The 17,131-nt window shown below is 40.0% G+C and overlaps 1 protein-coding gene across 1 annotated transcript in view; it reads left to right on the top strand.

Annotated features, from left to right (window-relative positions):
• Positions 1–11,460: 11,460 nt before the first annotated feature.
• PHEX (phosphate regulating endopeptidase X-linked) overlaps positions 11,461–17,131 on the top strand; it is an 86,658-nt gene continuing 80,987 nt past the window's right edge. The window contains exon 1 of the mRNA XM_072340187.1: positions 11,461–11,641. Within this exon, the coding sequence (XP_072196288.1) occupies positions 11,461–11,641 (181 nt within the window). The remainder of the gene's footprint in view (positions 11,642–17,131) is intronic.

Raw genomic sequence — 17,131 nt, 5'->3', positions numbered from 1 at the left:
GATTTGGGGAATTAGAACTGTAGCAGGACAATTTTTTTCTGCTTTGCAGGGTGTTTCCTCCACATTTGCAGTTGTATGGAAGATGTTGTTTGTAGAAAAGCTTGCCACCAGCAATGTTCAGAGCCTGTTGACTCTGTACTGGGTCTTAATGACCCACATTCTCGCAGCTGCACTGAGGCCCTCTGTGATGTGATGGCACCAGTGGAAAACAATGGAGTTGTATATTTCCAGACGTCTCTCTGAGATGAATCGAGCAACAGTTTGTCCTGGCACATGGCTGCTGTTGTCTGCAGTATGGAAATTTGGGGGTTTTTGTAGCCCACATTATCATTTCTAAGATTCAGAGACCTAAGGACAAATGGTAAAGCTGTCTTCAGATGCAATGTGCTATTTTTTTTTGTCAAGCACACTGTATGTACTTAGAGCCTAGTTAGCCAGTTCTGGCTGCAACAACTGTAGTTACAAAAACAATTCAACTCTCCATGATGAAACACCTGAAATGAAATGGAATACAGCATGTCCTTTGACCCTCATCCTACAAAGTCAGCATAGACCTCTGACCACACTGTGACTTCACAGGCTTTGCTGTATGCTGTTCTGCTGATGGCACTGAACCTGCATCTGCCTGGGTGGTTCTGTCTCCAACAGTGAGGTATGACCATGTGCTAAAAATGCCTGGTAGGCACCATCAGAGCTGTGATGCTCTGACTGCTAGATGCCTCTGTCAGATTTAACTTATTCCTCTGAGGCAACTTTTCCTTCTGGGAGGCAAGACCTGAATGTGTACCATGAGGACAGCATATGAGGAAATGCCCTGTGTGACTAATATTGGCAACAACATAGCAAGGAGCAATGGGTGCAGACTGCAGCACAGGAAGTTCCAGACTAACACAAGGAAGAATATCTTCACTGTCAGAGCAATAGAGCCCTGGAACAGGCCGCCAAGATGGGCAATAGAATCTCCTTCTCTGGAGGTACTCAAGACCCATCTGGATTCTTTCTTGTGTGACTTGCTGTAGGGAACCTGGTTTAGCAGGGGCTTGGGCTAGGTGATCTCTAGAGGTCCCTTCCAACCCCTATGGGTCTTACATTTCGATGCGTTTTGTTCCTGTTTTTACCTTTAAATCTGAACTGATTTTTCCATCTCCATTAAAAATACAGAAATTGTTGTAATACATTTATAGAAGGACAAAATTGTTTCCAATGAGCCTGAACAAGTCCTTCTGCAAGCTTGGGCTGAACATGCACCAACCTCAGGCTCTTTTGTGGTTCCAGCATTCAGCGACAGCCTACATAACTCTTGTTTCTATTGTTTTCAGTGAAACATAGGCAAAATGTGGTATTTTGCATATCTGTTGAAGGTGGCTGATAATCAAGCCTCAAGGAATGGGAGTTAAACCTTATACCAAGGTACACAGAGAGAAGTTCCCATGGTATAATCAGTGTCAGCTCTGATTGGCACCCTTCATGACTGGCATAATCCATGGATGTGAGAATTGCATCTACTCATAAAACAGTGAGGTGATGTGAAAATACTTGTTTGTGAGTGAGCAGCCATACGCATGTGTGTGCACACGCTTATTATGCATGTAGACAAACTTGTGGACATTGGAATGCTTCTGCTGTGGTTCAGCCTGGAGCATGTTCCAAATGGTTTGCCAGCTCCTTTATGTAAGGATTTGAGTGGAAATGTTTGTACATTGTTCTAGCACTGTTTTAAGTGCCAAAGCTATCCCATTGTTTGAGTGGGATCTTGGTCAGAGGCAGTTCTGAGTGAAAGAATAGTAATTCAGAGTGTGCTGCATTTAAAAACCGGATATTTTCCTGTGTCCATTCAACATTTTATGAATGTTTATCAGAGCCTATGCACAGCCTCATAAATACCTTATTGGACTATAATTACCAGGAGTGCCGTTAGCTGTTCTAGCAGCTTTAAGCATGGTGCCTACTGGGTACCCGCCAAATTGCTTCTGCGCTTATGATGAACAGGGCAACTAAATCCTGGAGCACATCAGGAAAGTGTCTCAAATGCAACATTAGACTTCTGTTACTGATCGGCAGTATCAGAAGCTGATTCATATGTGCTCCATACCTTTTTCAACTGCTGCCAGAAACGGACCTTTGCAGCTGTTCCATTCAGCTGTTTGTGCTTTATCTCTAATTTTGTAGTTCCTTACACTCTGGAGAAACCAAAATAAGATACTGACAGCATCCAGGCTCTCCTAACCAGAGGGAAGGACTCTGACCTGATGCCACATTGTAAATAAGCCCACAAACCCCAGCTTAGAGAAGTCATTTGGCTGCTGGCAGCTGATTTGTGACTCCTTGCCAGAAGGATCATACACTGCCTGGGCCTGACTATCCAGGGGCGTTCTGTAGTTGGGGCTGGATGGTTCTTGTCAGGATACCTCCATGCTCTCATTACCTTCAACATTGCTTTGGCTAAGTCTCCTATTTGGAAAAGGGGACTGAATTGTCCATCCTCTCCCCTTTGTCTGCTTCCCAGTCTCCCAGGGAGAGCTGGAAAATAACTTGTTTCTGCTTCACACCACTGGAAGCCATTCTTGATTTCAGGTCTTGTGTTCCTCTAGGAAAAGATCTTACCTTGAAACAAAATGCTGTCAGTGAAACACTAATAAATCATGCTGTTCATTCAGGGGTTTTGGGCCCCTCACTGCAAGAAAGACATTGAGGCCCTGGAACGTGTTCAAAGGAGGACAACAAAGCTGGTGAGGGGTCTGGAGCACAGGCTGTATGAGGAGAGGCTGAAGGAGCTGGGAATGTTCAGCCTGGAGAAGAGGAGGCTCAGGGGAGACCTTATAGCTCTCTATAACTTCCTAAAGGGAGGTTGTAGTGAGCTGGGGGTTGGCCTCTTCTTTTGTGTCATTAGTGATAGGACCAGAGGGAATGGTTTTAAGCTGTGCCAGGGGAGGTTCAGGCTGGACATTAGGAAATATTACTACTCAGAAAGGGTGGTCAGGCACTGGAATGGACTGCCCAGGGAGGTGGTGGAGTCACCGACCCTGGAGGTGTTCAAGGAACGATTGGATGTTGTGTTGAGGGACATGGTTTAGTGGGAGCTATTGGTAATAGGTGAATGATTGGACTGGATGATCTTTTAGGTATTTTCCAACCTTGGTGATTCTATGATTCTGTGATTCAGCACATGCTAGGCTTTAAGTATTTACTTCTCTAGAATGCCAGATTTTAAGTCGTTAAGAGGGAATCTGAGTGAGCAGGGATATTATAATTCAGTGTCAATCAGTTAGGATATAAGGATGATGGAGAGTAATCACGGGTCTGATAACTGTTTGGTATTTTCAGTATCAGTGGATTAATTCTGACATTGAAGGAAACTCTCAAGAACAATTGCCAAGGGCTTCCTACTGAAGTCTACTTGGTGTTTGGATAATGGATGAAGTTGATCAAATGGTGAGATAACAGCATGTCCATGCATGCTGTGTGTCAGAACCCTGACCTTTTAACAGCCCCAATGAAACTCATAGTGATTTGTACATGAAGACTCAATAGCACCGATGTCACTTAAAATTATATTCTCAACTGTGCTGATGACAGAATTGTACCAGTGATTGTTTATAAACCAGGGATCTGCTTATGCCCTTGGAGTAATTCACACATCAAACCAAACTGTTTACAGGTGGGAACATGATTCTCTTTGTTCCCTGACTCTGTCATTTATATAAATATAAATAAGGTATAAATAAGGGACAAGCAGGCAGGTGAAAAGAAATAAATACATTTTTCCCAGTCTGGTCTGAGCAGAGATGAGAATGGCCTTCTGCATCCTGTTGTTGGATGGCAACAAGGGTCAGAAATGGGTGTTTTCCCTGCATGACCTCAGCATGTAGAAGGATTGGAGAGCCTTCCAAATGATCTTGTAGATGGAATGAGTTTTTCATTTATGCCCATCTGGGATCCAGGTAAAACTGTGTGCAAGCACTCACAACACTTAATCTGTTTTTGTTGTTTTGTCTGTTTTTGTTGGTTTGTTTGTTCTTTTCCCAGGCTGTTAACTGCCATCAGATACACCTTGCCTGTCCTCTCCTCATGTGTTTTCTTCTTTTATTTTTTAATCAGAGAGATTTTCAGTTAAGAACTCATCATGGAAGCAACTCAGACACAAATTTTTGAGAATGTGGATGTGTCACTGCCTCTCCCTGCATCCTTCTGTTTTACACGAGAGTCCAGCTATGGAGAAACTTAGAGTACTTCACAGGACTGAACGCCACAGTAATATTAGGGAATTCACTCCAAAATTTTGTTATGAATTGAATGGGGAATCATAGAGAATCACAGAATCACCAATGTTGGAAAAGACCCACAGGATCACCCAGACCAAACATCCACCAATCAACAGTTCTCGCTAAACCATGTCCCTCAACACAACGTCCAAATGTTCCTTGAACACCTCCAGGGTCGATGACTCCACCACCTCCCTGGGCAGCCCATTCCACTCCCTGACCACTCTTTCAAAGAAGTAGTATTTCCTAATGTCCATCCTGAACCTCCCCTGGCACAGCTTGAAGCCATTCCCTCTAGTCCTATCACCAGTTACACAACAGTAGAGGCCAACCCTCAGCTCACTACAACCTCCCTTCAGGTAGTTATAGACAGCAGAAAGAAACCTATAGAAACCTTGCTACCTAGATTGTCAGTTCTAAGCCTGAAACTGGGAAATCCATACAAATAAGTCTTCCCCCCCAGCAGTTCCTAAATGAAAGTGCCAAATAGATGCTTTCCACTAAGTTCACAGTGATACTTGACTCAGAGGTATAGGTTCCTCTCCTGCAGTTCATTGCATATCAGCAAAGACTGAAATACCTTGCCTGGAAAAAAAAAAAAATCCAGCTCTTAAAGGAGCACTATTCTGTAGGTTGTGCTGATTACTGCTTTTGCTGCGTGATTGTGATTTTTGGCACAGAGTGTCACATACCAAATTCCTAAAATAAAATGCTACACGATATTCCAAGAGCTCTTAGGAAGCTTTAAAAAGGGATTTGTCCACTGGGTGAATATCACTTCTGGTGAAGCCACACAATTCAGCAAGAGTGGTTTAGGGCAAGAGAGCTTTAGTCAGCAAATTGCCTTTTAAATAAGCACAAAGGGAAACGAAAACCTTCCATCAGTCTTGTGTTTGTAGAAGTTGTCAGAAATCCTGCTTTGATTGTGAAGGCTCTACAGCTATATGTTAGAGTAGCTAAAACATCTGTTCAGCAACATTGTGAAATCCTTGTGCTCTGAACTCTTGATAAAGGGGACTGCTGAGTGATTGGCTCGTAGAGACTTTACAGGCAGCAGGAGCTGTAAATAGAGTGGTCACTGCTTGCCTTCCCTAGTCCTGGTCAGAGGGAAGCACGGAAGACAGCCACTATTTTACGGTGCATGGTTTTGGTTTGAGAGGCAGAGAGCAGGAAGTGTCTAGGAAATGGTTCACAACAGAAACCTGAAGTTGTAAATAGAAGAGAGAAGGAGGAGAGCTGAGGGATGCAGCTTGCGAGTAGTTGAGCTCCTGATATAACGGCAGCAGAGCAAAACCAGACTTCTTCAAGAGCGAGCACATCCCAGCCTATCCCGATGGAAGGGGAGACGGTACCAGCAAGCAGGAGAGCAGCCAACAAAGCCACGCGGATCGCCCTCGGTGTGTTTGTGGCTGGCACCGTTGCACTTGGAACCACACTTTTCTTGGGTAAGTGAGAAGGTCCAGGCTTGGTGTGAAGGTAACCCTCCCAAGCACACCCGCTCCATGTGAACATTTGTGCCGTGCACAGTGTTACGGTGACAATCCTGGTCTTTTCTTTTTCCTCGTTTTATTTTTACCTTGAAGTGTGTCAGCAAAGAGATTTATTTTATTTTTTTTTGTGGGGGATGTTAGAGCTAAAAGCTGAAACGTGAGCTCGTCTAACTATTGAAAGCTGAGTTTTAATTCAGATACTCAGTTGAATGGATTCTAGCTAGAATGAGATTCTTTCGCAGAACGGGAAGAAAAGGGTAAGATTATGAATACTGGTAATGCCGATTACAGACTGGCAGTTTGTGACCAACGTGGGCTAAAATTCTCTGTTTCCTGAAAATCAGTCTGTAGTGCACACATTTTATGGAATCTGTTGGGTAATCCTTCATTTGGTTTTCATTATGGATTGGCTAAAATTCCTGTAGAAAACTTAAGTAGTGCATATGCTTGCACATTTTTTAGATGTTTCTGTTTTTCTACAATGAATCGCAAAGACGTCTTTGCAAAAATCATGAGGTGCATCTGGGAAGAAACAAAAATGTTTTGTTCAGATTTATTAACTGTTGCTTGACAAAACAGAGAAGGCATTGTTATTTTATCTCTAGGATTTGAAATCATCTGTAGGTTGGTTTTGTTGGAATATAGTATGTTGGAAGGAGATACCTATGGGTATAAATGCAGCCAGAAACAACTAGACAGTAAATAGAAAGCAATATTCTGTAAAAGCTTGTAGAGAGTGATCCTCTGTTAGAATAATTCTGACAGACTTTTCCTTTCTTCAGCCCAGTTTTCCCAGATCTGGGGAAACTTAATTTCTAAGAAAAGTTTTTTGCTTCCCTCCCATCTTTTATGATGTTGTTTGAAAGATGCACCTCATTTGCAGTCCCAACAGAGAAAATGGTGTTGAGTTTTCTAGCGAATAATGGAAGCAGCAGGCTCTCACTCAGATAGTGTTCTGTTATAGAATCAATTCCACAAACACTTGCACAGAAGTAACTATTTTGTGTGTGAAGAACCCCCCTCAATTCAATAAAATTCAATAAGACCCTTTAAGATAATCAGGATTGGATCTTCACCTTGGCAAAGAATTGGTTTTACATGAAAAATAACATTTTCCCCTTAAATAATACAATATCAAACACCAGGAAGTAATGGTGAAACCTTGTTCTTTTTTTAGAACCAAGTTGCTTGTTTATATATTGCTTATACAAAGCAACAGAAGTTTACTACAGTGGATTATCAGAGATATGCCCTTTACTCATGGACCAGACATGAAAATATAATAATTCTCATGGACCATTTTGTGAGTGTGTTAAGACCTTTCTGCATTAAATTTAGTATCAAAATATTAATTGGCTTAATGGCTAAGAAAATATAAATGCTGGCCTTGGGTCAACCAAAGTGTTTTTAGAACTTGTTTGAAAATTGTCAGAAGATTTCAACCAAAAGTGCAATGGAAAATTATTAAACCGTTCTAACATTTTGTCAGTAAAATGCTCCATTTTGACACTGTTTTGTTTGTCAGTTTGTGTTTAACTCCTTTTTAGCTTTGTCAAATGGAAAAGGAAGCCACTGTTTCTGGTCATCTGAAACATTTCAGGCACCAAATGATGAATTTTTTTCTTCAGTTTTAATTTAATTCACCTAACTCATTGTATCTGGTGAACCTGAAACAATTCTCCATCATTTTTATTCAGTCTGACACACAGATCATTGCCTTCTTCTTCTTTTGCTGGCTCTGCTTGCAAGTCCTACATCTCCCAGAACAATCTGGGAGATCCATAGATTTTTCTTTGGCATTACTTGCTAGTACCATTGACACTAAAGGACAGGCCAAATCCTCTAACAGTCCCCTCCTTTTCTTTGGGTGTATCAGAACCGTGAGGGCTGCTTTGAATTATTTATCTTTGCTCACACTTTTTCATTCTCCCTCATTTCTCACCAAGAGCAAAGAGTGTCTGGGAATTTCCCTCTTTTTTTTCTTCTTTGTTAAGAAAAAGTCTAGCAAACCTTCAAGACCTGGTTTAGTTCTAAACATTGAACTTTTAAGAGGGAAAAAGCAAATCCCCATGAATTGGGTAGAGTGTGATGCTTTTGGAAAACTATTCAGTAATAGGCACATTATCCATCATTTATAGTTTACATGGCTCAAAATTTGTCTTATGGAGACCTACTCTTCTCTGTTGTCTCCTGTTCCTCAGTATTCTGATTACAATCTTTCTTTGTTTCAAAACCTAGTGCTTTTCTTGGCTAATTGCCGGATTAACTTGAAGTAGTTTTTGAGATGTTGTTTTTCACTGGTTTTTGCAGTCTTCAGTAGTCACAAAGAAATGACTAAGTTATGAAGTTCTAGCCTTCAGGGTTTTCTTTAACATTAAAAATTTCCTGTGCTGAACTACCTTCTCACATCTTCCTGTTCTTTTTGAATTACAAGAGAACTTCATAACCATCATCATAACACCTTGAAACAGTTGCACACTGTTTTACTTTTGCTTCTGTTTTTGTTTTTGTTCTTGCTATGGATTGAGTTATTAAAAAAAAAAAAAAAAAAGAAAGAAAAAAAAGAAAAAAAGAAAGAAGGAGATAGCAAGATATTTCTCTGTGTCTACTGAACACATCTACTGAATCTTATTTCATTTTCCTCTCGGGACTCTTTCCTATCTTCATCCCAAGTATCAATTATCTGCATATTTGCTGCCTGACAGGAGAGACTCAAATAAGCAATCATATTTAAATTTCAGTGGCTGTGAAAATGCACAGTTTTGAAAGAGGACCAAAATTAACTGAGTATTCCATAGCTCTTGTCAGTAAAGTTTTTGGAAGTGAATAAACTCCCAATACCTTCAGAGGCCAGTTCATGCAGACACAGCACTCTAGCTTATAAAAAAGGATGTTTACTGCAGTCATTGCCAATTTAGCTTATTCTAAACATTAGTGAAGGAACACCAAAAATGCCAATTGAACCAGGTAGTGCAGCACTGCTGCAGAAAGAGCTGCAGCAGGGAAAGCTGTGCAGAAGATGGCTAGGTAGCTCTGTGTTCAGAGACCAGCAATGGGGATGGATCGCTTGTACTGTGGTAGTGCTCACTGTCCAGGCACTGGGCAAATGGACTCTGTGACATGGAGTACTCTTATTCCATATTGCCTGAGAGCAGAGATAGATTAAGTCGAGGAATCAGGCACAAGAGGGGAAAATAAGAGGGCAGCTCCAAAAGTAATGCCTCTCATTTTGTTATTTTGGCCTGCGTGCCAGAGGTGGATGCTGGTGGTGTGGCAGTAGAGGTTGAAACTTCTCACCAATATTCCATCAAATTTTATTGCTGTGTGACAGATGGCAGCAGAGGGGCAGTCTGACACAATGTCATCTGATGTGGAAGTGCAGATGAAGCAAAAGTGTGTCACTGAATTCCTTAATGTGGAAAAACTGGCACTCACTGACATTCATCAACACTTGCTGAATATTTCTGGAGACCAAACAGTGCATATAAACACAACGAGGGGTGGGTTGTTTGTTTCAGCAGTGGTGGCAGCAATGTGAAAGACAAGCCACATTCTGAGGGCCATGTAGAGTTATGAACATGTCATGAAGGCTCTTGTTCATCAGTAGCAAGAATGCATAATTAATAGTGGTAACTCTGATGAAAAATAGTGTTTGGTATCTGAGAATTTGCTTTATCAAATAGTGCTATTGTGCTCTATGCATCTGTTGTCATTTCTGTGGAAGTAAGTAAGAGGAATTACTTTGGGAGCAGCCTGTATAATTTTTAAGAGATGCAACATTTACCTAATGCATGATATAAGTGTTCTAAATCTCTGTGGCTGGATATGCATTAGGGCCAGGGCTTGCACTGACATTTGAACAATCAAGCATACAGTATTCATCTCAAATGGTCAAAATCCATGACAAACGATCTCATTATGATTTTCTATTTTGCAGTTAGCCAAGGTCTTATAAAGTTTCATCCAAAACAACAATACTGTTTGACTGCAGAGTGCATTGAAGCTGGTAAGAAAAAGCTGTTTCCTATCCTTTACATCACAATCACAGTATTTTAATTAGATATTTATATTGTTTTTCCATACTTCTTTTCACTCATGATGTTTAATTACTATTTAGGACAAAAAATAAGAACTTTAAAAAAAAAGATATTTGTCTAAATCACTGCAGATCGGTATATTTTCTGCAACTCAACTTCCTGTTTTTAACTGCTCTAGTCCTGTTCTATCCAGGTTAACAAAAGTTTCCTATTGGGTTTGTTTCTATTTTCTATTGGAGGAACAGAATGTTGACTGTCTCAACCTTTTTTTTTGTTCTTGTTTCTTTTCAGTAATTAGAAAGTATTCAAGTGAATTCCACACAGAAATGTTTTAGGGCCAGATCTTACATAGGTGGGCATGTCTGCAATATAGGAACCATGGCTCAAAATCTGAAACTACTTCTATATCAGTAGGCTCTTCCTCACACAGGTATGCATGTTGTAAACCTCATGGAGCTGGGACATCTGGTAGTATGAAATGTGAGCTAAAGAGATCAAGTTTGGTAGGACCTAAGTCTCATTTTGTTCTCATCATTTTGACAGCTTTACTCCCTCTAAATCAATGAGAGTCTTTCATTGAATGCAATGAGAGCAAAGATCAAACAATTGTTACCACATCTGGAAACCTGGCCCTAGATTCATTTCATCTGAAACAAAGTGGATATTGTGTGAGCTTCTAAGAATATTTATTTCCACTCTGAACCACATTAAAACAACACTTGTATTTGAAATCATGACAAAATTCTGTGGGGCTACATACATAGATTGTATACATAGGAGACCAAAAATTATTCAGTGCAGTAAGTCTGAGAGTTTCTAGCATGAGAAGTGGAACTACAGCTGGGACATAGAAATATCATAGGAAGTATTCAATGTAAAAATACTGAATGCAAGAAACAGTACTGTAAAGTCTGTAAAAGTTATCAAGTGTTCTGATAGAAAATCAATTTTTCTTTTTAATTAATTAATTTAGATAAGCGTCAAAACACATGGTTATTTAGGAAGAAAATGTCAAGTATTTTCATATTCTCTGTTACTTTACCCACATAGATTTATGCAATAATCTCTATAACGTGTGATCATTTGTTTACACAAGAGAAGTTTTCTTTTAATCAAGCTTGTCAGACTCATCTCTTTCTAATGAGTCTCACCTGCAATAGCAATGGTTGGGGAGGTAGTCACAGAAACAAGCAGAAAATACTACGCTTATCTCTCCCAGTGAACAGCAAATCAGAACTCGATGTGTTTTGCAGCTATTGAGCTAAAGATAAACATTGCATGATTTTTGGTAAGCTAATTTGTTTGATACGTATCACCGCTGTATTCCTCAGGCAAATAATTCTATCATGGCAACAGTAGAGAGTCTGTATTCAGGTGTCTGGCCCCAGCAGGTCACTTTCCTGTAGGTTTGGCTGTCATTGTTCATAAACCAGTTGTGCATTCATTGAACAGATATTTTATCTTTTCCTACTTCTTAGGTAAATGTTGTTAGATGCTGAATGATGCTGTTTTAGAGAAAGCAGAAATCAGGACATTCATCAGGCCTAAAATAGCCAGAGTTAGCTGCAAGTGAGGACAGCATCCCATTGGAGAAACTGGTTTATCATCATTTCTGGATTTTGGTTTCATATAATTCTCAGTTTAGGTAAAGTACCATAACATTTATGTGGTATGCTTGTTTTTTTTACAGCTGCTGCCATCTTAAGCAAGATAAATCAGTCTGTAGATCCTTGTGACAACTTTTATCGATTTGCATGTGATGGCTGGATATATAACAACCCTATTCCCGAAGACATGTCAAACTATGGTGTATATCCTTGGCTGCGTCATAATGTGGACCTCAAACTGAAGGGTAAATATGTCATTTCTGAAAGCGTTTAGCTGGCTTTTCAGTGTTGCTTGTTAAATGGGTAGTGTTGAAATGAATAAATATTCTACACTCCCTTCAGCTTATTGCATGATATCATGTTCTCTTTTAAGTATATTAAGTATATTACTACTTCCTTTTTTGAAAATAACATTGAAAGAAAATTTATTATAACAGAGGCAGAACTGGGGGAGGAAGAAAACAACTGGGGTGCTGAAATTAGAAGTGTTGGTCAATGAACATGAGCCAGCAGTATACCCAGATCCAGAAGGACCAGGGAGGTGATCATCTCCCTGTATTAAGTTCTAGTGAGGTCTAGTTCTGTGTTTGGTTTTGGGCCCCTTACTGAAAGAAGGACATCAAGGTCTGTGAGCATATTCAGTGAATTGCAACAAAGCTGTGAATACAAGTCTTACGGAGAGCAGCTGAGGGAACTGGGATTGTTCAGTCTGGAGAAGAAGCTCAGGGGAGACCTTATTGCTCTCTACATTTGCATGAAAGGTGGTTGTGGTAAGGTGGGTGTCAGCCTCTTTTCTCACATAACTAGTGATAGGACAAGGGGAAAAGTCCTCAAGTTGCACCAGGGGAGGCTCAGGTTGGATATTAGGAAAATTTCTCCAAAAGAATGGTCAGGCACTGGAATGGGCTGCCCAGGGTGGTGGTGGAAGCTCTGTACCTGAAAGTGTTCAATAAATGTTTAGATGTTATACTAAGGGACATGGTTTAGTGGGGAAATATTGGTGGTAGGTGGACTTTTAGACTAGATGATCTTGGAGGTCTTTTCCAACCTTAGTGGTTCTATGATCCTAATTGCTGTCAACTCTATGGCTTATGAATAATGATACAAAAGGATACCTCTTATATCCTGGGAAAAGCAGCAGGAATTGAATGAGTAGTAGAGGAGTCTACTGGTGTACAAGTACCAAATGCATACTGAAGATCCAGAAACAGACAAGCATTGGTCTATGACAGCACTCTGTTTCTGACAGTGGATAATTGCAGGAAAAGAATATAAGTCAGAAATAGTGATATTTTCCAATACAGTTAACTAGATTTCAGCAGGAGGCAATTTGAAACCTTTCAGATGTAGAGATTGTTTCCTTCAAGTTGCAGTTCAGCTTGTTGTTGAAGTACCTGACCCACCATCAGTGAAAAAAGAAGGCTTTTTAAGGATATGTCTGGATAAAAAATAGCCTCGAATGGAAGAGTGTAGGAAGAGAAGTATTTTAATCTGTATATGACCTGACTTTGTGCTATACTCTGCAGCAATGTCTCTCATCAGGAAGTTCTGCAAACTGGAAGAAAAAAGATGATTACTGTTGGTAGGATAAAACTGACAAAATGTCATAATCTCCACTAAAACCACATCACATGAAAGAAGGGAGACATGCAAGATTCATTATAATTGTCAGTGTGCCTGAGTATCACATACCTTGAGCATATTATCGACCTATTAGTTGAGCTATTAGTCTACTTTTTGTTCATCACAGAACAGGGATCACTTTTAGAATGAGGTGTCTGAATATAGCATTTATTTTTTCTGTTAGTTTTTGTACATGTGTGTGGATCAAAGCCATTTTCGACTTGTTTTCTTCGGTCACACAATATTCAATTCTCACATCATTAAGCATTTTAAAAGCTGCATTGAGTTTCAGAATATGAGTTTGGAATTCCAACATGGGATACAATCTGATGAGTTCTGTTTTAAGTCTGCTGAAGATGTCACAACCAAAAGAAAAAATATTGCCAGAGGCTGTTTTAAGTTATGTTTTGCATTCTAATTGTTCTGCTGCCAGGATAAGGCTGTACTAGATAACTGCACATCCTGCATGAACCTTAGCCACATATAAGACAGATCTAATTGAATATAGAGTAGCAAGCTGTGACTCTCATCCTTAATTTCCTCTTTTTACAGTGCCTAATCAAGGACATCATGCTATGCCACGTTTTAGTTGGCTTTCTTATTGCAGTCCCTTTAGAAGTTGCTAATCCCTAGCTATGAAAGTACAAGACAAAGAAAGAAACATCTAAGTGAGAAGTATTTACTTAACAGAAACGCCTTATCAAAAAAGGGATGTAATGAAGTGTCTGATAATTACATTAACAGATGGCCTGAACTGCTCCGTAGCACAGAACAGGGGGGAAAAAGTGAAATGTTTGGTGGAGGAGTTGATTTAATATACATCAATATAATTTAATATAATTTAATATAACATTTTTTATCTCCTCATTAACTTTTTATTGAATAAAATCTCCAAAATATACTCTTGGTAATTAAAAATAAATAAAGAGTGTTGGATATCATACTGTTAGCCAAAGTAACAATGCATAACTTCAGCCTCTATATACATTTGCGCTTTAGCTTGAGTTAATTCACTAAATTAGCTTGACACTTCCAGTTATTAATTTGTGGGTGACCACATCCTTGCTTTCTAAATTTTGCCAAGACAATGATTGTTTGCACTGGGTAACATATACGGCTAACCAGATGGACGAGGAGCTACAAGAGATGGATTAGTCTCTTGTGATAGCTACGGTAATGGGTGGACGGTTGGACTACATAATCTTGTAGGTCCTTTCCAACCTTGTGACTCTATGATTCTATGATCTTGGAAGTGGATATAATCTCTTTCTCCTAAAGACATCTGAGTGGAGTCTCATACAGTTGGAAATGGTCCTGCTTGGCTGAGTAGATTAAAAAAGCCCCACTCTTTAAGGAGATGATTATTAAGCAAGTTCCGCATTTTGAAATATTTATTATATTAAGGAAATCTGTTAATCTCAGAGTGATAAAATGACTTGTCCAGAGATCCAGATTTTTCATATTTGATATTCTTTGATGGTGTGAAATAGATGGAAGTATTTATTCAGACAATATATTAAAAATGACGCTGTTTAACATAAATTATTTAAGCACCTAATCTGTTTCCTGGTTCCTGAATGTTCCCAAGCTTTCGGCAGAAAGAGAGTTTAAGTATTTGTGCAAAGACATGCACAAGGCCTTGATTAACCAAGGGTATCTTCAGTCTGCTGGAACTTTCATTTTTTGTTCAGGGCCAATAGACACAGAAGATCTTGCAGCCAATAATAGGCAGCAGGAGTAAGAATTAATTTTACTTTACCAGAAAGTGGTAGGTGTAGCTGTACAGTGTACTGAAGCTGTCATTAAGTGTTGCCAGTTTTGAGAGTAAAGCTGTTATGTTGTTGCTGTTGTTGTTTCCTTATTATAATTATCATTGAGATTGCAGACACACGGGAGCATAGGACTTTGTGGATCTCAATTTCAAGAAAAGGGAGGGCATTTTGTGTATTGGTGAAGGTTTTTGATGCTTTAATGGTGAACAGCAAAGAGAGCAATGGCGGAGTGTGTCAGTAGAAAATAGCTGAGAACTACTGGGTGACAGTCTTTTTGTACTCACGTTTGGTTAATTGAAGGAACAGTACAAGCAGTGTGCATTTCAGGGTTCTTCTGTGTTCATAAATATTAATGCAACAGTTAATAAGATTTGGATTTATAATGGATAGAAGTACAGTAGTGGTTACTTCTTGCTGTTGTTTTGTTTTTTAAAATGATCCCATGGCTTTCTCTAGCTGTCTTCAGATGGATTCCAAATAAATTACATAATAATTCTACCTTCTGTTACTTTCCCATCCTTTGCTTGAGGGTTGCTTGTTTTTCTTTGTCTGCTCTCAGTGCACTCCCCAAACCAAAACTTTAATGTAACCTATTGAAGAATGGGTAAAATCCTATCACACTAAAAACACTAGTATCTTTTCCTTTGGATATCAGAAACATCAGGGTTTCAAGCATTGTGGGGGAACATGCAGAAGAGAATTGTAGATGGTCAAAAATTTGTTAAAAGTGTAGTTTTGCGGTTTATGTTAAAATTTCTTGATTCCTTATGGAACAGTTCTGGAGAGGATGCTACCATTCTTCTACTCCACATTGGTGCAGCGTGACCTCAAGCACTGTGTGCAGTTTTGGGTATCACAAGACAACAAGGTCATAAAGCTATTAGAGCACACAAATGAGGGCTACAAAGATGGTGAAAGGTCCAGAAGGCAAGACACATGAGGAGCAGCTGAGGCCCCTGCGTTTGCTCAGCAGGGGCTAAGCAGAGGAGCTGAGGGGAGGCAGGATGGTAGTTGCAGCTCCTGACAGGGAGCGGAGGGGCAGCGCTGAGCTCTGCTCTGTGTGACAGCGACAGGGCCCGAGGGAACGGCATGGAGCTGTGCCAGGGGAAGGACAGCTGGGGGGCAGGGAAAGGGGCTGCACCACAGGGCGGTGGGCATGGAACGGGATGCACAGGGCTGTGGGCACGGCCCCCAGTGCTGGAGTTCAAGGAGCATCTGGACAGCGCTCTCAGACATAGGGTTTGGTTTGGGTGGTGCTGTGTGGAGCTAGGGGTTGGACTCAGTGACCCTCATGGGCCCTTTCCAATTTGAATATTCAATGGTTCTGTGATTAGGGGGTTGGAACTTGGTGATCCTCGGGGTCCCTTCCAACCCGAGCTGTATTATGATCCTATGATAGACCAAGTTAGCTAGTCCTTTCTGCACTAGAACTTTTGCACACTTAAATGAAACCTTTCATTTTAAACTGCAGGCACATTAAAAAGTTAGATACAACCATTTTGAGTACTGATTGCTTCTTGGAGTCTTTCAAAATGGAGAAAAAAGTGGTTTCACTGTGGTCTCTTTTGTATGAAGAAAAGTTAATCCAAGCTGTAACGGCTTCGGTTTTCCCTTAGGTCAAGCTTGCAATGTCTCTGAATTACTAAATGTGTTACCATAAAATTTCCTGCACAGCTATTTGAGTTGCTGCAGAATTTTTCCATCTTGATTGGTGACCTTAATTAAGAGTTTGGGAACTTGACTGTCTTACCATTGAAACGCAGTGAATAATTCAAAACTGGAAGTCTGTGGCAAGTAAATCAGTATCCGTTACCCATGGTGAATGTTGGTTATGAACCAAATAGTTTCTCTCACTTTCTCTGGAGTCTGCAGAGTGATGATATACAGCTGGATTTTTTTTTTTTTTTTCAAGTGACCATGCAGGAAGCAATAAATTAAAAACCAAAAAAAGTCCGCAAATATTCCTAAATCTTAGCACTGCGAGGGAGGTGATTTAAATTACATAAATTATTTGTGAACATGGCTTTCAGGCCTTTTCAATTTAATTTGAGTGCGTGGAAACTAGTTGCAGATTAAGTCTCCGTGCTGATCCTGGCCCAGTGAGACACCTACTTGAGACTAATTTACGGTGCTAAGGTTTTCCAGCATGGCTATTTTCTGAATGGCTGTCAATTTAAAAATAGCAGAGAATTCCTAATGTGGCAAACAATGAACTGAGGATATGGCGTGTGTCTATGTGTGTGTGTGTGTGTGTGTTTAAAGACTATGAGGCAGCAAGCCAAACGTCTGGTAGCATAGGAAACGTCTCCTAATGTAATAATCTAAAATTATTTTCTTTAG

This window comes from Excalfactoria chinensis, chromosome 1 (assembly GCF_039878825.1).
Source record: "Excalfactoria chinensis isolate bCotChi1 chromosome 1, bCotChi1.hap2, whole genome shotgun sequence".
In the NCBI taxonomy this organism is placed as follows: domain Eukaryota; kingdom Metazoa; phylum Chordata; class Aves; order Galliformes; family Phasianidae; genus Excalfactoria; species Excalfactoria chinensis.
Note: the sequence above shows the minus strand (reverse complement) of the source record. Positions and strands in the feature narration are given on the sequence as shown.